General features: G+C 37.5%; 1 protein-coding gene across 6 annotated transcripts in view; it reads right to left on the bottom strand.

The window, feature by feature from the left end:
* MVB12B (multivesicular body subunit 12B) overlaps positions 1-20,097 on the bottom strand; it is a 322,603-nt gene that overhangs the window by 229,008 nt on the left and 73,498 nt on the right. For all 6 annotated transcript variants that reach the window (XM_074211557.1, XM_074211553.1, XM_074211552.1 and 3 more), the window contains one exon: positions 6,720-6,827. In XM_074211557.1, the coding sequence (XP_074067658.1) occupies positions 6,720-6,827 (108 nt within the window). The remainder of the gene's footprint in view (positions 1-6,719; positions 6,828-20,097) is intronic.

A 20,097-nucleotide genomic window follows, 5' to 3' on the forward strand; every position in this document is an offset into this window, starting at 1 on the left:
CCAGGATTCTGTATTAATAAAAATGATGGGGGGGGGGGGGGGAGCTATGGCTGTCTTAGATTCCAGACTGGCCTCCCCAAACTCCTGAGATGAGGCTGCTAGCTACTTACCTAATTAATTAAAATCCAAGCAATCTCAAGCCCTAGAAAATATTCTAGAAATATCTGTTGTCATTGACATAAGTCCTTACAATAAATGGAAAGTCGTCTTTTTTCAGGAAAGAGAAGGTACTCTTTGCCTAACATTAAGATTATAATCCTTCCTGGTCCACCCCTTAGCTCACAATGCATTTAAACTTATGTAGTACTATTGTGCATTATTACCATCTTTGTAGCTTATCCCTATCCTCCTGATGGACAAGGAGTTCTGGGGGAATGAAGGCTCCATCATTTTAACTAAACTCTAACACCCCTGACTCTAAGACCTAAGGTTGAATGCTCTGAACAAAACTGATACTTTGAACCTCTTTGGTGAATAAGTCATAACAAGGTACAATCAAGGGAGTACTAAATAAGGAGTCCAGTTAAGACCTGGCTTTAAATCCAGCTCAACTACTTAATCATCTGCATAACTCCAGTAAATTATTTATTCTCTTTGGGTCTGTTTCCTCACCTGTAAAATGAGAAGGTTGAACTAATGAGTCCTAAGGTCTCTTAAAGTTCCAAAATCCTATGATCATATGAATATTGTTGAATAAATGAAAGGTTCAGGACCTCAAACTCATTTAATTCAAACCCTCTAAAGAATAAATCCCTTTTAAATAGGCTCTACTCAAACACCTCCAGGAAGGGGAAATCATTGTTTTCCTAACAGGTGCCAACTGTGCACAACTCGTCATCAGGAAGGTCTTCTTTATTCTGAGCTGAAATCTGTCTCTTTTCAGTTTCCATCTATTGATCCCAGTCCTCTTCTCTGAGGCCAAGTAGGATGATTCTTTGTCCATAGTGGTTCAATAATTATTTTGACACAGCTAGTTTACCTTAGGGTCTTCGCCATGCCTACACATTTCTTTCAAGTGACTATCACATGATGAAGCTCTGAGATCCCTCAACAACCCTCAGGCATCTCTCTCTGGGCATGCTCCAATACACCAGTGCCCTATCTGATATATATATATATATATGAAAACCTTGAAATCAAGGGAATCTTAGGATGGAAGGTAACTCTATTCCAACACCTTTTTTTTTTTTTTTGGTTTTTGCAAGGCAATGGGGTTAAGTGATCCAACACTCTTTTCTAACAGATAAGACCTGAGATTTAGAAAGGGTCATGAGACATGGAGCTGGATCAGATCTTCAAGATTGTCTGGTTTAAGAAATGAGATAACAAGAGGTACAAGAGGTTAAGAGGTTAAACAATTTGCCCATGCTCATTCAGAAAGTAAGTTTTCAAGTTCAGATATTCTGATTTCAAATCCAGTGTTCTTTCTGCTTACATAAGGTCACAGCAGAGCTGGTCTTGAATCCAAGTCTTTTTTGATTGAATCTGCTGCTCTTTTCATTCCAGTCCTGCCTTCTAAGCGATGTTATTACTATGCTATTTCATTTCATAGGGAGCTAAAAAAAGGGACATGCCTGAAATCACTAAAATCAGTAAGTAAATAAAGAAGTATGTGATACACTAGAATCTGCAGTCTCCCTTGCCCACCATGCTACTTAAAATTTAGGATGACAAAAAGCATTCCCAATCTCTCAATAAAGAAGATAGGGACTGCTGCATAGGTTACCAGCTGCTTTATCTGTTTGTTCAGCTTTATCTTTACTATAAGAGAGGGTTTTATGGGGAAGAGGAGTTTATTCATTAGTGATTATATTTTTTTAAAAAAAAAATCAATAAAACATTAAAATAGAATTGGAGGCAAATATATATAGATGGCTTTTACGTTTCATTCATATAATAATAATCTATTTAGAATAACTAGCATTTATATAGCATGTTACAAATTACAAAGAGTTTTATAAATATTATCTCATTTGAACCCACAAAAACCCTGAAAGTAAGTGCTATTATTATCTGCATTTCACAAATGAGGAAACTGATGCAGACAGAAGGTGAGTCATTTACTCAGAGTCACAGAGCTAGTAAATGACTAAGGTTGAATGTGGATTCTTGACTTCAGATCCAAACCTCTAAGTCATGGTGATGATGTTTGTCCTGCATTTTTCTTTTTTTTTCTTTTAGGTTTTTGCAAGGCAAATGGGGTTAAGTGGCTTGCCCAAGGCCACACAGCTAGGTAATTATTTAAGTGTTTGAGGCCAGATTTGAACTCAGGTACTCCTGACTCCAGAGCTGGTGCTCTGTCCACTGTGCCACCTAGCTGCCCCTGTCCTGCATTTTTCAAAGAAGATTATGACATCAGGGAGGTGATGCCATGACAAGCCAGTGAATTGGATTTGAGAGAGGGGGTGCTGTGCTGAATCACCAGCCTCACTTTCTCCTCCAGAGTCATCTGGGTCCAGTTGCCAGATATGAATCAGGACATCTAGAGATGACCCTGGATACAAGGCAATCAGGATTAAGTGACTTGCCCAAGGCCACACAGTTGAGTAAGTATTGAGTGTCCTAGGCCACATTTAAACTCAGGTCCTTCAGACTTCAGGGCTGGAGCTCTACCATTGTGCCATCTAGCTGCCCTCTAAGTCATGGTACCCTTTAGCTAGATGCCTACAATGTCAGGATAGTATCCTTGACTCACTTCATTATCTGAGAAAACAACAACCCTCTGAAACCTATTCATTCACTTTAAAACTCCAAGGATATATGACTTCATTTATGCAGGGCTTTCCCACCCTTGACCAAAAATTATTCTAAACTTGCAAAAGGGTAAGTCTATGGAAGAACTTCTCTACTGCTAATTAGTGAAGATGGTACTCAGTTGAAGACTGGACAACTTCCACCCACTCATTTGAATGTTTTATCAGTTTATATAGCCAGAAAAAAACAAAAAGAAATTCACTACGGGCAAATATTCCAGTGGTAAGACATGACTTCAAGCCTGATCCTTAGAAGACATACACACAGAATCAGGCTACTTCTCAAAGTTTTTTCCTAACTTGGAAGACTGTACCAAACTAATCATATACTAGGCATAATCCCCAACCAAAAGCCACAATGAAATATCAAAGAAGAATTATATGCTCTCCATATAAATGTACAAATATTTTTATTCAAAATAGATTTGCCATATTGTTCTAACAAATTGCAAAACTTGAGAGCAGTCTGATTGCATTCTTAGTTCATGCTGTGAGAAGAAAATGACACAAAGTGTCAAAGATAAAGAGAATAGGGATGATTAGAATGAATAAAACATTTTTATTGGAATTAAAGGCAATGTTAAACAAACCAAAATAAAACTTCTGTAACAAACAGAGGCAATATGGCATAATAGAAAGAGAGCTAGTCTCAAAGTCAAGAAGACCTGGATTCAAGTTCTGACTCTACTAAATACTGGTTCTGACCCTAGGTAATATTCCAAAGTACCTAAAACAATGTGCTAAAGAGATGTTAACTGCATTAGGAGGAAGAGTATCCTCTCTTAGAAACTCATTTTACCAAGGAAATTACATATTCAGTTCCCACCTCTTTCTCATTGCAATAAATATGCACACATTTATGTGATTTTAGTGTATGTGTGTGTGTATATATAATTTTCCCTCTTAAAAACCCCATTTATGGCAATAACTTTGTATTTTAAGAAAATCTATATTCAGAATAAATGTAATATTAAACCAATACAATGAATACTCTTCAAATAAAAATAAAAAATTTTTTCCAAAAGAAACCCACTGAGTGGAAAGGACACTGAATTTGGACAAAAGATTTGGCAATGCATTTGGAGTCAGAACATCTGGGTTTACTCCTTAATATCTGTGTGACATCATATAAGACACTTTCAGCTCTTAGGGTTCCCTCAGTCCTCTCATTTGTAATGAAAGGGTTGGGGCAGATGATCTTTAAGCTCCCTTCCTGCTTCTAGTGACTAAGTTGGGTTAGAGCCAAGGTCTCTTAAATCCAGTCCTGTGCTCTTTCTACCACATAACACATAGTGTTTCACTGAAAACATGGGTGGTACAGTGTTATCATACACTTATTTTGAAAAACAAATTATATTTTAAAATATTCTCAGTTTCATAGACAATCCTTTCAAGACCCAATTTAAAATTCTAGCTTTTTTCTATATCTACATGACTTTGTGTAAGAAATGTTAAAATGCTAGCTCTTTTTTATAACTATATTATTTTGAGTAAGAAATAATCTATCTCTAAAGCTCTGTTGTGTCTTCTGTAAAAAGGTTTAATTAAGTGATTAACATTTCCACCTATGAATTCTCTGAAAACCTCTTTATAAAAACATAGTTATTGCCCATTTTTAAACACATAAGTAGATAGTATGCATGTTGTCACCCATTTTAGAATATGAGCTCCCTGAGGGCAGGGGCTACCTATATTGTGCTCTATATATCTCAACCTTATAGCAAAATGCCTGGCATAGATTGTGCTAAATTTGTGCTAATACATTGACTGATTTAAATAAACAAACAAAAATCTAGATGAACCCATAACACCCCATTATTCCCACCATTTTATAGCAACCATTATTCCAGCCCCTCCATTACTCTCCATATAGATAACTGCGTAATGGCAGAAATGAGAGAGAAACCTCATTGAATTTTTATCCATGGAAAGCTCTTAGGTTAAACAAAGCATGATACCAGGAATGGAAACACTGTTTGTTAAGTACCAGAGAACTTCTGAATTCAATCTTTCCTCTGCTGCTTATTATTTGTGTGATCCTAGACAAATTATTTAACATCTATAGGTCTCAGTTTCTTCTTCTATGAGGCCCTTCCAGTTTTAAATCTATGTGATCCCATGGTAATTGTATTTTAATGTACCTGGAAAAAGAGTAATAGAGCTTCCCTCTTCTTCCTATCCCTCCAAAGGCACAAGCTATTTTTGGTTTTTAAGATGTAGGAAAAACATGTCCTGTCATGAAAATTCTATAGAAAGAATATATAACCCAGTCTCTTAGAAACACTGAATATAGGTTTGTGAAACAAGTCAATAATTTAAGCCATCTTTTCAGTTACACATTCACTCAAGAGATCAACTTTAAATCATAATACATTAGAAAATTCCTACATAAGAACTATTTTGTGATTTCCTAAGCTTTGTAAGAGAAGATTCTGTTTCCTACAGAGAGGGAATTTTCATAAAATTTACTCTATGTAGGAAAACAAAATTACAATTAAGAGATCATAGGCTTCATAGAGTTTGGATCTAGAAGGCATCTCAGAAGCCTGTTGCTCCAACCCCTCATTTTACAGAGGAGGGGTCCAAGGAGGGGAAATAAACTCAATTGCCAGAGGTTACTCAACTAGTACTTAACAGAACTATGATTTGAAACAGGTGCTCTGTCTTCCCAATCAATTTTTCTTATTTTCTTTATTTTGAAATTGACCACCATTATCAATCACAAACATTTCAATGTACAAAAAAACAACAAAAAGCATGTCTATGATATTGAGAACCTCTTAACAAAGTTTATCTTTTCTTTTCTTTTTTTTTAAGGTTTTTTTGCAAGGCAAATGGGGTTAAGTGGCTTGCCCAAGGCCACATAACTAGGTAATTAAGTGTCTGAGACCGGATTTGAACCCAGGTACTCCTGACTCCAGGGCCGGTGCTTTACCCTGCATCACCTAGCCACCCCGAGTTTGTTTTTGAATACCAGTATATAGTAATATTTGCCACCTGCTTCCTCCTTCAAAGCAACACTGTGGTAGATGGAGCACAGCACTAGATTTTAGAGGTCAGGTCCTAGCTGGGCTTCATCTCATGGTAGAGTGGGAAGATTCATAGATTTTTGGAAGGGAACTTGGAGATCATTTATTCTGACATTCTTCTTTTGAAATTGAGGGGACCAAAGTCCTGTGAGTAGCAATCTCTTACACAAAATTATACAGTTATTAAGGAGCAGAGGAGGGATTTAAAGTCAGGTTTTCTGACTCTAAATGCCATACTCTTTTCTTAGTCAAGCAACTTAACCTATCTGGGAAGCAGTTTCTTCCTCTGTAAAATGAAAAGGCTAGATGAGATGATCTCTAGTGTACCTCTCTGTAATATACTAATATTAGTACTAATAGTAATAATGATAACAATAACAGACACAGTAACTACTAATTACTCTTTATTTACTAATTACCAAAATTTTAAAATGCTTTTCTCACAGTTCATCAATATATATATATATATATATATATATATATATATATATATATATATATATATACAGTAATATAACATGTCAGTAGTAAATAGATAATATAAAATATATAAAGGTAATATAAATATAATTCTGATTTAAGAGAGTACAAAGTTGATTAAGTTACTTGTACAAATCTCCAAAGCTAAATAAAATGTTGAAGCCAGGTCTCAAACATTCAAATCCATCAAAGTTTCTCCACTGGATTATGAATTCCTTGAGGGCAGGTACCATTTTTTTATCTGAACTTTTTGTCTATTCTGTACAACAGTAGGTGCTTTATAAGCATTGTGTGCTATGACTTTACAGCAGGTCAAGCAAATCCATTCATTTTACTAAAAATGTGATTAAGTTATCTTTAGAGAATAAAAACAGTCATGAAAGGGATAAAGAAATCTCCAAGAGAACCATAAATATCTGGTATTTAGTTCATCAATGGAAGGCACTATTGGACTTACATTTTCTTTAGAAAATGATCTTGTGAAACACAAGTATCTGGTAACCTTGGATTTAAATAAGCCGTCTTTCCAGAGGTCAGCGTCCACACCATCTGCCGTCTGTGCAACCTGTGCCAAGGAGACAGAGAGAAGGAATTTAGGGAAGCCAGGGTAAAAAGAGAGTACATGTGCACAGCAGCTCTTGTATGCCGATTCCAATTAACACTGGCCCGAACTCTCATGGCATCTCATTAGTTCATTTCATTCAGCAAAGGGAAAAGAATTTCCAAAAGGGAAAGCAAGTGAGAGAGTGAAAAATACAACTTCTAAAAATATTGTCCCTAGAGAAGCAATTGATTAAAGACACCCGCACAAAGAGGGTTCTAATGAGAAAGGAGCAACTTTTGTTCTAATGTACCAAGAAAGGATTTGACAAGTCAGCACATTAAAGTGCTCATTACTGCTCACTCAGGGGTACAGTCCAGCAGTAGGAAATGTCCAAAGGGGTCAGAGAATTTAGGACTGGAAGGCATCTTAAAGATCAACTAGTTCAACCCCCCTCCTTTTGTAGAGGAGTAACCAGAGGTACAGAGAGAAGTGACTCACACAAGGTCAGTCAGCTGGCAAGCAGAAAAGGGATTAGAACCCATGTCCTTTACCTGCAGGATGCAGGGACATTCTACTTATCTAAAATGAGGCAAGGAATGGCCTCTTTAACCTAGTTAAAATGTTCCATAGATACACAGCCTGTGGAGAGACAGACATGATCCATCCCTTCTGCTCTTAGTACCTAGGTGGTTAAAGCAATAGCAATTCTAGGGAGATCTAAAAATAGAATCAGTGGGGGTTATGTAGGTAAATCAAAGATATTTGACTTCCTGGAAGAACCTGAAAATCAAGTTAAAAGCACTGAAGCCAAGGAATCTCTTCTTTCCTCTAACTACTTTTGCTACAACCCACAGAGTATTTTCCACCCAAGTCACAATTGAAAAAGGAATAGACAATAACACTGATTTTTAAATGTCCTTACATTTCCTTTAGGGAACATGCAGTACTCTGCCTCAAAACTAGGCAGACTCCATCAGGATTTGAGCTCCATCAAGGATGACAACCCAACTCACACTTCCTTTACCACCACTTCAAAGTGGATGAAAGGTTTTCACAGAGCAGGGGCCAGGATAGGAGAACCTGAGAAATCTAAAAGGGAATGGTTGGACTAGAAAAGATATTCAAAGCAAGAGTTCTTAACCTGGGTTCTGGGAACTTTTTTCTTTAAAAAATGTGATAATGGGCAGCTAGATGGCACAGTGGATAAAGCACAACCCTGGAGAAGGGAGAACCTGAGTTCAAATGTGACCTCAGACACTTAATAATTACCTAGCTGTGTGACCTTGGGCAAGTAACTTAACCCCACTGCATTGCAAAAAAAAATGGTAACTATTTCAATATAATTTAAATTCTATATATATTATGCACTCAAAAACATTATCTGGAGTCCAGAGTCTTTGCCAGATTGACAAAGGGATGTCCAAAGTGAAATATAAAATTCTGCATATGCTATCAAACACTAATGCTACAATATTTTTTTAAATTTCATTACAAAGAATAGAAGGAATAAGATATATAGCTATAGATATATGTATGTATATATCAGAAAATATCTGCAGTTTAAAAAAAAGGTCAAGGTTTTTTTTAATCAAACTCATTTAGAATGAGAGAAGTGCCAAAGGACTAGAAAAGAATAAATACTATTATATATTTTAATAAAAAGAAAACAGTGAACTCTGTAATGTATAATGAATGATCTTTATTTATATCAAAAAATTTAAGAACCCCTGTTCTGATGGCATTGGTGGCACAGTAATAATGGGATACAAAAGGGGGGGTGGAGCCAACATGACAGCATGAAGGCAGGAATTCCCAGAAACTCGTTTCCCAAAAAACTCCAAAAGTCATCAAATTATGACTCTACCCAAAATTTAGAGGGGCAGAACCTACAGAAAGACTGAGTGATACAATTATACAATTTCCCAGTTGAAGACAATTTAGAAGTTCCACAAGAAAGGTCTCTTTCGGGGGCAGAGTCAAGATGACGACAAGAAAGGAACTTCTCTTAGGTGCTCTCTCATAAAACTTATAAACTAAGGACTCTAACTAAATTTTCAACAGACAGAACATACAGAGGGACCCAGTGAGGCAGTTCTCCTACTCAAGGTAACCTGGAAAAGAGCAGAAAGGCTCTGCTCCCCAGGGTCGGATGGGTGGCCCGCCAGAGCAAAAGAAATTCAGCCTCCTGGAGGCAGTCCCAACGTGCTGGGAGTACGGCTCACAGTAGCGGGGGAGTTTCCTGAACTACACCCCAGGGAGCACCAGGCACAACCTGGGGGAACAGCAGAAGACCTGTGCCAGAGAGCGTACATAAAGCCTAGCCCTCAGGGCACACAGCAAGCAACTTGGTCTTGCAGCAGCCCAGATCCAGGAAACAGAAGCAGGTGGAGCTGGTAAGCCAGAGCCCCCAGGGAAAGAGGCCATTGAGCTGAGGGAGGGGAGTGAAGAGAGAGACTGTCTAGCTCTGTCCTCTACCCCTGAAACAAGAGGCTGGGGTTCTGACCACATTCAGATCCTGATCACAGTCTAGGTCCCCCCCACAGAACAGCAGGACCCCAACCATCTCAGCCATGTGGCAGAAGGGGGCGCATATGAGGAGGGAGGACAGAGCTTCACACACTGACATCCTTGTGGGAGTGTCCCAAAAGCTCAGGAAGCACCCCAAAAACAGGCTTTAGGCTGTGAAAATGAGCAAGCAGAGAAAAAAGGGGAACACCATTGAGAAACATTTTAGCTGTGAGCCCAAGAAGGATCAAAACACTCAGTTTGAAGATGAGGAAGCACAAGCTCCTGCATCTGAATACTCCCAAGAAAAAACAGAAATTGGGCTCAGGCTATGACAGAGCTCAAAAAAGACTTTGAAAATCAAATGAGGAAGATAGAAGAAAAACTGGGAAAAGAAAGGAGAGAGATGCAGGAAAAACATGAAAATGAAGTCAGCAGCTTAGTCAAGGAAATCCAAAAAAATGCTGAAGAAAATAGCATGCTAAAAACCAGCTTAGGTCAAATGGATAAAACAGTTCAAAAAGTTATTGAGGAGAAGAATTATTTAAAAAGCAAAATTGGCCAGATGGAAAAGGAGATAAGAAAGCTCTCTGAGGAAAACAAATCCTTCAGACAAAGAACAGAACTGAGGGAGATAGATGAATTTATGAAAAATCAGGACTCAATACTTCAAAACCAAAAGAATGAAAAATTAGAAGAAAATGTGAAACATCTCATTGAAAAAACAACTGATATGGAAAACATATTTAGGAAAGCTAATCTAAAAATTATTGGAATACCTGAAAGTCATGATCAGGAAAAGAGCCTTGACATCATTTTCAAAGAATTACTACAGGAAAATTGCCCTGATATCCTAGAAGCAGAGGGAAAAATAGAAATGGAGAGAATCCACCCATCTCCCCAAGAAAGAGATCCAAACAAAACAACCCCCCAGGAATATTATAGCCAAATTCCAGAACTCCCAAGTCAAAGAGAAAATATTACAAGCAGCCAGAAGTACACAATTCAAATACTGTGGAGCTGCAGTCAGGATCACACAGGACTTAGCAGCAACTACATTAAAAGCTCATAGGGCTTGGAATATAATATACCAGAAGGCAAAAGAGCTTAGAATGCAACCGAGAATCAACTACCTAGCAGAACTGAATGTCCTCTTCCAGGGAAAAAGATGGACTTTCAATGAACCAGGGGAATTTCAAATGTTCCTGTTGGAATGGCCAGAGCTGAACAGAAGGTTTGATCTTCAAATACAGGACAAGCATAGAGATTGGAGGAGAAGAGGAAAATATGAGGGACTTAATGATGATGAACTGCATGTATTCCTGTATAGAAAAATGACACTGATAATACTCATATGAACCCTCTCATTTAATAGAGCAGGTAGAGGGAGCTTTTATATATGAAGCACAGGAGAAAACTGAATTTGAAGATATATTGTAGTGTAAAAATGGAGTCAATAGATAAAAAGGGAAATGTAATGGGAGAAAGAAAAAGGAGATGAGGAATAGGCTAAGATATTTCATATAAGATTTTTCTTTATTACAATTGCAATGATATGGAAGGGGGAAGGCAAGGGGGAATGAGGGAATCCTCGCTCTCATCAGAGGTGGCTAGGAGAGGAAACAGCATATATGTTCAATGGGGTATAGGCATCTGGAGTAAGAAGGGGGGGGACAGAGGGGAAGAGGGGGGGGGTATGAGTGATGGAGGAGAGAATGGACCATGGAGGGAGAGTGGTCAGATATAACACATTTTCTTTTTTACTTCTTGCAAGGGGCTGGGATTGAATGGCCTGTCTGGGACCACAGGGCCAGGCGGATGCTGGGCCTAAGGGGTGGTATGGGGGCTCGGGGCCTCTTGGCCCCAAAGCCAGGGATCTGTCTGCTGTGCCACTCAACTACCCTACAGCAGAGTCAGACTGAAAGGAAAGAGAAAATATAGTACATGGTAGTGGAGAAGTACGAAAGGAGGGAGTTGTGATCAGCAATGGCAATGGTGGAAAAATATGGAAGTAACTTTTGTGATAGACTTATAATAAAGAATGTGATCCACCCACAACAGAGTTGTTGGTGTTGGAACAAAGACTGCAGCACATTTTTATTATTATTATTATTGGGGGGGGTGCAGGGCAAAGGGGGCTGGGTGGCCTGCCTGAAGATGCATAGCAGGGTGACTGTTGAGTGTCTGAGGCCGGATTTGGACCTAGGTGGCTCCTGGCTCAAGGGCCAATGCTCTGTCTGCCACCCAGCCACCCCTACTATTATTACTATTTTATTTTATTTTGGGTCTTTTTTTTTCTTTTTTTGGTTTTTGCAGGGCAGTGGGGTTGGGGTGGCTTACATGTCACACAGCTGGGTGATTGTTGGATATACAGGGCTGGATATGGGCTCGAGTGCTCCTGGCTCCAAGGCTGTTGCTCCATCCACTGCACCACCTGGCCATATCTACAATTATTACTATTTTTATTTTAATTTTAATTTTTTTCTCTGCCCTTTACTTTATCACTCAAGCAAGTCTATGTTTTATTGGGAGAGGGGGTATTTTGTTTACTCTTAAACAAGAATATTTTATTAATGTATTAAAAAACATTATTTGTACAAAATGAGAATAAATATTAAATTAAAAAAAAAGAAAGGTCTCTTTCACCAGGAGCAGGGCTTGGAAAGAGTCACAGTGCAATGCAGCCAGGCCTGAGCAAATCAGCTCCAGCATGCCAGGAACAGCCCATGAAGTGCCTGGGTCCCAGGCAGAGCAGGTAGTTTCAAGACCTCTTGACCCAGGGATCACTGGGGACAGCTCAAAGGGATAGTGATAGAACTCTGCTGCCCCAGAGTGAGCACAGAGAGCCTACCTCAGGGCAGCCCTGCACTGAGAACTGGTGAAACCACTCAGCACTTTCAGAGTGCCCAGTCCATAGAAGGTAAGGGGATTGGGGGAGACTGCAGAGATATCTCTGCTCTCACTGGGGCAGAACTCTGTTTGCCAACCTCAAATCCAGGTTGCAATTTGGTCTCTCATACCATCAAGGCCAAGCAGGGACACTCCTCACAGCTCCAGGGCAGAGCGGAGGACTTATGGTCATGCACAGACTAGAATACAGAAAAGAGAGCAGTCAGAGACTCTCATAAGACCTTAGAGGAATTTAGGTCCCTGTGGGCTATCCCAAAAAAACACCGAAGCCTTGGAAAGTGTGGCAAATCAGTCATAAGCTGAGGAAATGGGCAAACAATAGAAAAAGAAGAACCTGAACACAGAAAATTACTTTGGTCCCATTGAGGATCAAAATATACATTCAGAAGATGACAAAGTCGAAACTTCTGTATCCAAAGCCTCCAAGAGAAATAGAAAATGGGCTCAGGCTATAGATGAACTCAAAAAAAGACTTTGAAAAGCAATTAAGGGAAGTAGGGAGAAAAATGGAAGGAAAAAATGAGAGCATTGAAGATAAATCATGAAAACCAAGTCAGCAGCTTGGTTGAAGAAATACAAAAAAAATTGAAGAAAATAATATATTAAAAACCAGTTCAGGCCAAATGGAAAAAGCAACCCATAAGGCAAATAAGGAGAAGAATGCCTTAAAAATCAGAATTGGCCAGATGGAAAAGGAGATAAAAAAAAGCTCTCTGAAGAAAATAACTACTTCAAATGAAGAATGGAACTAAAGGAATCTTAGGACTTTGTGAGAAATCAAGAAACAATAAAACAATATCAAAAGAAACAAAAATTAGAAGAAAATGTGAAAAATCTCAATGGAAAAACAACTGACCTCAAAAACAGATCCAGAAGAGACAATTTAAAAATTATTGAGCTACCTGAAAGTCACAACCAGGAAAAGAGGCTAGACTTCATTTTTCATGAAATAATACAGCAAAATTGCCCTGAGATCCTAGAAGGAGAGAGTAAAATAGAAATTGAGGGAATTCACCAATCACTTCCTGAAAGAGATCCCAAAAGAAAAACTACCAGGAATATTATAGCCAAATTCCCAAACTCCCAATTCAAAGAGAAAATACCAAAAGCTGCCAGAAACAAGCAATTCAACTACTGTGGCTCTACAGTCAGGATTACACAGGATCTGGCAGCATCTATTGTAAAGGCTCGCTTGGAATATGATATTCTGGAAGGCAAAAGAGCATGGTTTACAACACAGAATCAAATACACAGCAAAACTGAAGATCCTTTTTCATGGGAAAAGATAGACATTCAACGGGACTTTCAAACTTTCCTATTAAACAACCAGAGCTGAACAGAAGTTTTATCTCCAAGTTACAAGACTTGGGTAAACCACAGAGGGGGTATATGAGAAGGACTAATTATGAGGAACTTAATGATGTTAAATTGCTTGTATTCTTAACTCATATGAACCTTCTCATAAGAGCAGTTAGAAGGAGCATATACAGACAAGGCACAGAAAGTTGAATATAACAGTATAATATGGTACAAAGATCGAGTCAATGGGTGATAAAGGAAAGTATTGGGAGGAAGAGAAAGGAGAGGAAAAAAAAACTAAGATATTTCACATAAAAGAGTCAAGAAAAAATTTTTCAATACCACTATTGGTCTATACCCTGAAAAGATCATGAAAAAGGGTAAAAACCATCACTAATACAAAAATATTTTTGTGGTGGCAAAGAATTGGAAATTGAGTGAATGCCCATCAACAGGGGAATGGGTGAAAAAATTGTGGCATATGTATGTTATGGAACATTATTGTTCTATTAGAAACCAGGAGTGATGGGAATTCAGAGAAGCCTGGAGGGATTTGCATGAACTGATGCTGAGCACGATGTACAGAACCAGAAGAACATTGTACACCCTAACAATAACAAAGGGGTGATGATCAACCTTAATGGACTTGCCCATTTCATAAGTGCAACAATTAGGAACAATTTTCCGGTATTTGCAATGGAGAACACCATCTGTATCCAGAGAAAGAACTGAGGAGTTTGAACAAAGACCAAAGACCTTCAATTAAAAAAAAAGTTATCCTATTATGTAATCTTGCTATCTCTTGTATTTTTTTTCTTAAGGGTATGATTTCTCTCAACACATTCAATTTAGATCAATGTATAGCATGACAATGTAAAGACTGACAGACTGCCTTCTGTGGGGTGGGGAGAGGGAAGTGAGATTTGGGGGAAAATTGTAAACTTTAAAAAATAAATTAATAAATATATTTTTAAAAAAGGAAAAGCTTTTTCAATGGAGTGGAACAGGGGAAGGCAAGGGGGAATGAGTAAGCATTCATTCTCATCAGAAATGGCTCAGAGAGGAAATAACATACACACTCAGTAGGGTATAGAAATGTATCTTACCCTAGAGAAAAATGAGAGGAAAAGAATGGGATGAGGGGGAATGAGGAGAGGAAAGGGGGAGTAGGTGAAAGAAAAGAGGGATGATTATGGGAGAGGGTACTCAGATACAACACATTTCTGAGCAGGGACAGCGTGAAAGAAGAAAAAGAACAGAATAAATGAGAGAGGGGAGGAATAGAGTGGAGGGAAATACAGCTAGTAATAGTAACTGTGGGAAAAATATTGAAGCAACTTCTCTGGTGGACTTTAAAGATAAAGGCAACTCATCTCAGAGACAGAACCATTGGAATCTTGAACACAGACTGAAGTACATTTTTTCTCTCTCTCACTATTCTTGAGGTTTCGCTATCATTTGGGGGGGTAGTTTATGTTCACTCTCACAAGATTATTGTAATAATATAAATAAACCAAAATGTCACTCAAAAAAAATTTACAAAGGTTCTTAACAATACCACTGTAAGGTACAAATAAATGTGCTTCGATTTCATAGATTTTGTAGGAAAAAAATAAAATACATGCCAGTCAGAATTAAAAAAAGAAATCATGAAAAGTGATCATTCCAGAGAATCCTGAGTAGTAAAAATTGAAGAGAATAGGAGAATTGTGTTCTACAAGGATAAAATGAAAAAGTAACATAATTTTGAGAAACTCATCTCTGAACAGAGCAATGACCAACCATGTTTCTATGGGACCCATGATGAAGCATGTTACATACCATGTGGCAGAGACATGATGGTCAGAAGGTGCAGATATATACTTTGTTGGACATGACTGCTGTGTGAATTCATTCTGCTTAATATTTGTTTTATACAAGGGTTTTTTTTCTTTCTTTCTTTTGGATAATGGAGAACAGGAGAGTTGGGAGTTTGTGACCTAACTCCTTTCCCCAAAAAAGAGGTCAAATCAAAGTTTTTTTGAATGCACAGAAGAGAACAAAAAGGAGGTTCAAAAGGGAGCAAAAGTAGTTCAGTTTTGAAAGCAATGTGTAAAGTTATATATACTTTATAAGAAGGCAAAGCAGTTTGAAATTGAGATTCATGGTTCCATGAAGATTCGCTATTTGCAAATATATGGAAATTATATTTTCGAAGTGCTTATGTTCAAAACAAAATTTAAAATTAAAAAAAAAATTAAGGATACAAAGGTGCCCAGGTTGATCTTTGCTTTCTGACAGGGAAAGTTGTGGTAGAAGGTAGAGGCCTATGGGTAACCAAACCCCCTTTTTGAATTGCCATCTTGAACAAGTCTAACTAGTACCTCATTTGCAAAAACTTCCCTTTTACAACTAAACTTCTAGGAGAGAAAAAGATTTATATTCTTACTGCCTCTACATCCTCTCCTCCCATTCTTCCACTCCTAGAAATCTAACTAACAACCACACCACTAAACTAAAAGTAATATCCCAGATTACTCTTAACTCTTAAATCTAGTGGTCTTTTCTCAACTCTCATTCTTCTTGACTTCTCTTCAGCTTTGACACTGTTAAGCACTTTCTTCACTCCTGATATTCTTTCTTCTCTGTTTCTGTGACAATTCTCTCTCCTTGTTCTTCTACCTGTTTTATGACTCCTCAGTCTTCTTTGTTGGGTAATCATCTTCTCCTAAGCATAACAGTCTCTCAATATTCCATTCCAGGTTGTCTTCTCTCTACAGAGCCCCGCTTAAGTGATCTCATTAAAATTCTAATGGTTTCAATCATCTCTTTGCAGATGATTCCCAGATTTATACATTCAACCCTAATCTCTAACTGAACTCCAATGCCAAATCTTCAACTGTCTATTAGACATCTCCAACTGAAGTCCAATAGCCATCCTAAACTCAACTTTTCAAAATGGAAATCATCTTTTCCCACCATTCTCATCTATACTAAACGTAACTCTCCTCTGAACTTTCCTTTTTCTATTCTGGGCATCACCATTTTTCTAGTCAGAATCATCAATGACTCTTTTCCCTTTTTCACCTGCCAATCCATTGCCAGATCTTATTGATTCTATCTTCACAATATTTCCTGCCTCTGTCCCCTTCCCTCCAAACATTCAGCCATAAAGCCCTTCTAACCCCTCATCTGGATTATTACAATAGCCTTCTAATTGGGTCTCTTAATATCTCCTTTTTCCAAAATGCTTTTGATCCAATGGTCAATATAATCTTTCTGAAACACAAATTTGATCACATCAAGTCTGCCACTGATAATATTCAGATCCCTCAGGTTAGCATTTAAAACCCTCACACTCTGGCTCTAGCCAACTGTTCTAGGTTTACTGTACACTATTCCCCTTCACACAGTGTTATAATAAAACAGGCCTCCTTGCAGTTATCCACACTTAGACTCCATTGCTCACCTCTGTCTGGGTCTGTGTATAGGCTGAAGGATAGCTGAACTCTTTTTTTGACTGCAACAATCACTCATGATCAAAGAATACATTTGCTACCAGACACTAATGCTGTACCAAATTTTTTAAAAATTTTCTTCATTTCAAGGAAGGTTTCAGTGTGTATAAACAGAAGAAATAAGATATACAGATATATAGATATATGCCTATATTATTTATACATATTTTTAAAAAGGGAAAAAATTATTATTATTATTATTATTATTATTATTATTAAGATCTTTAAATGAGAGAAAATACCACGGGACTGGAAAAGACTATTGCTATAATCATAATAATAATAAAAGAGTGAATTTGATATACTGTAAGTCAGTGAGCTTAAGTAATTTCTGACAAAATTCTAGAACTTATTATTAAAGGGATGGTTTAAGCATATCAATAGAGGAAAGCAATGATCACTAAAAGCTAGAAGAGCAAATAATGCCAAACTAATCTCATTTCCTTTTTTGATAAAGTTACTAGACTGACATTATGGAATGCTACCAACATAGTAAACCTATGTATTTGAATAAAGCTCTCATGATTCCCTCACAGATAATATGAAGAGATATGGGTTAGACAAAGGTACTTGAAATTAAAGTTATTTGAATGAATGGCCATGAAAAGTTGACATTAGTGATTTAATATCAATTTGAAGAAAAGTCTTCAGTAGAGTTTCTCAAGGATCTGTCCATGACTCTGCTAGTTCATAGTTTTTATCAATAACTTGAATGAAGTCATACATGATATGTTTAAGAAATTTACATCTGACATAAAACCAGGAAGACTAACAGATACATTGGAAGGCATGTAAAAATTGAGCCCAAATGGATTGCAATAACATAAAACAACAACAGACTAAAATGGGTCAACTCTTTTTTTTCAAATATTTTATTTATTTTGAGTTTTACAATTTTTCCCCTAATCTTTCCTCCCTCCCCCTCACCCCCACAGAAGGCAATTTGTCAGTCTTTACATTGTTTCCATGGTATACATTGATCCAAATTGAATGTGATGAGAGAGAAATCATAGAGATAACAAGATCAGACAATAAGATATCAGGGGTTTTTTTTTCTAAATTAAAGATAATAGTCCTTTGGTCTTTGTTCAAACTCCACAATTCTTTCTCTGGATACAGATGGTATTCTCCATTGCAGACAGCCCCAAATTGTCCCTGATTGTTGCACTGATGCAATGAGCCAGTCCATCAAGGTTGATCATCACCCCCTTGTTGCTGTTAGGGTGTACAGTGTTTTTCTGGTTCTGTTCATCTCACTCAGCATCAGTTGATGCAAATCCCTCCAGGCTTCCCTGAATTCCCATTCCTCCTGGTTTCTAATAAAACAACAGTGTTCCATGACATACATATACCATAGTTTGCTAAGCCATTCCCCAACTGAAGGACATTTACTTGATTTCCAATTCTTTGCCACCACAAACAGGGCTGCTATGAATATTTCTGTACAAGTGATGTTTTTACCCTAAAATGGGTCAACTTTATAGAGATCACCATAAAGTCATATAATTGAGGTATGTATGTTTATGTTTTAATCACTTTGACAAATATAAGATGAACAAGGCATTCCTAGACAAGAGTCAGTCTTAAAAAAAAATCTGAAGGTTTTAATAGACCACAAACTCAATACAGCCCAAAAACTAACATTAATTTAAGCTTCAATAAGAAAGGTATTGTACCCTGCTCAGGCCACATCGGGAATATTTTGTTCAATTCTGTGGTCCAACAAGCTAAAAAACAGCCAGAAGAGGGTGACCAGAATAGTAAAGATGAGATTATGCTACATAAGGATTACCTGAAAAAACAATTTAGGTTTAGGAAGCAATCACTCTCTGTGTGTGTGTGTGTGTGTGTGTGTGTGTGTGTGTGTGTGTTTGGATATGTTTCTGTCCTGGGAGAGATAACAACTGTTATCTTCTAGAACCTGAATCACTGTTGTGCAGAAGACAAATTAAACTTGTTTTGTTTGGGCCTCAAGAGCACAAGTAGGAGCAATGGCTAGAATAAGAAAAGAATATTTATGATGAACATAGCGGAACATTTACTAATAATTATATTTATATCAAAATGGAATGAACTCCCTAAGGAGAGAATGAGTATCCCCCCTTACTAGAGGTTCTTCAAATAAAGGCTGGGTAGCTACTTTTTAGATATGTTGTAGAGGGTGTCCTTGCTCAAATAATATTAAACTTAGTGGCTTTTAAGCTAACTTTCATGCCCAAAACTATAATTCTGTGGTATCATGGATCAGATGCTTTGTATTTGTGTAAAGGATAGCAAATCAGTATTGGGAAGGACTGAAAAATGGTGGCGGTCAGAGAATCTATTCAAGAAGGCAGTAATTGTCTATGATTTTCCTCTTTTCCCCAAATGGCTCATATGCAAGAAAGGATATTAAAGACATCAAAGAGATGTACAATTAGAAAAAGAGGTGGGTCACACATACAGTAGACAGAGGAATAATGGATGAACAGTTCAAGTACTGCATTACTAGCTACAAAAAAATTTGAAAAAACAATAGGAAGGTCTCCAATGCACTAGGTAGGTCCTTAATGGGAGATTTAAAGAAAGATATGAATAAGAATCACAAAAGATGACATGTTAAGGGGTACTGAATTATCTTTCCCTCCAAACTCTCTCCTCTTTTAAACTTTCCTATTACTGTTAAGGACACCACCATCTTCCCAGTCACAAAGGCTTGCAATCTCATGATCATTCTTAGCTCACTATTCACACTCAACCATGTATTCAATTGGTTGTCAAAGCTTGTCATTTCTACCTGCAGAATATCTATTGTAAATCCTCTTTTCTCTAATCACAAAGTCACCACCTTAATTCAAGTTCATCATCTCTTGCTTGAACAATTTCAATCTCCTTCTAATTGGTCTGCCTACTTCAAGTGTCTCTCCATGTTAATTCATTCTCCACTAAAGAAAATTTTAATTCATTCTCCTCTAAAGAAATTTTCCTAAAATACAGGTCCAACCATCACCACCAGCCCACACACACTCATCAAACTCCAGTGGGGGTTCTTTATCACTCCCATAATTGAATATAAAATGCTCAGTTTGGTTTGTGAAAGC

The sequence above is a fragment of the Macrotis lagotis genome, chromosome 1 (genome assembly GCF_037893015.1).
Source record: "Macrotis lagotis isolate mMagLag1 chromosome 1, bilby.v1.9.chrom.fasta, whole genome shotgun sequence".
In the NCBI taxonomy this organism is placed as follows: Eukaryota; Metazoa; Chordata; class Mammalia; order Peramelemorphia; family Peramelidae; genus Macrotis; species Macrotis lagotis.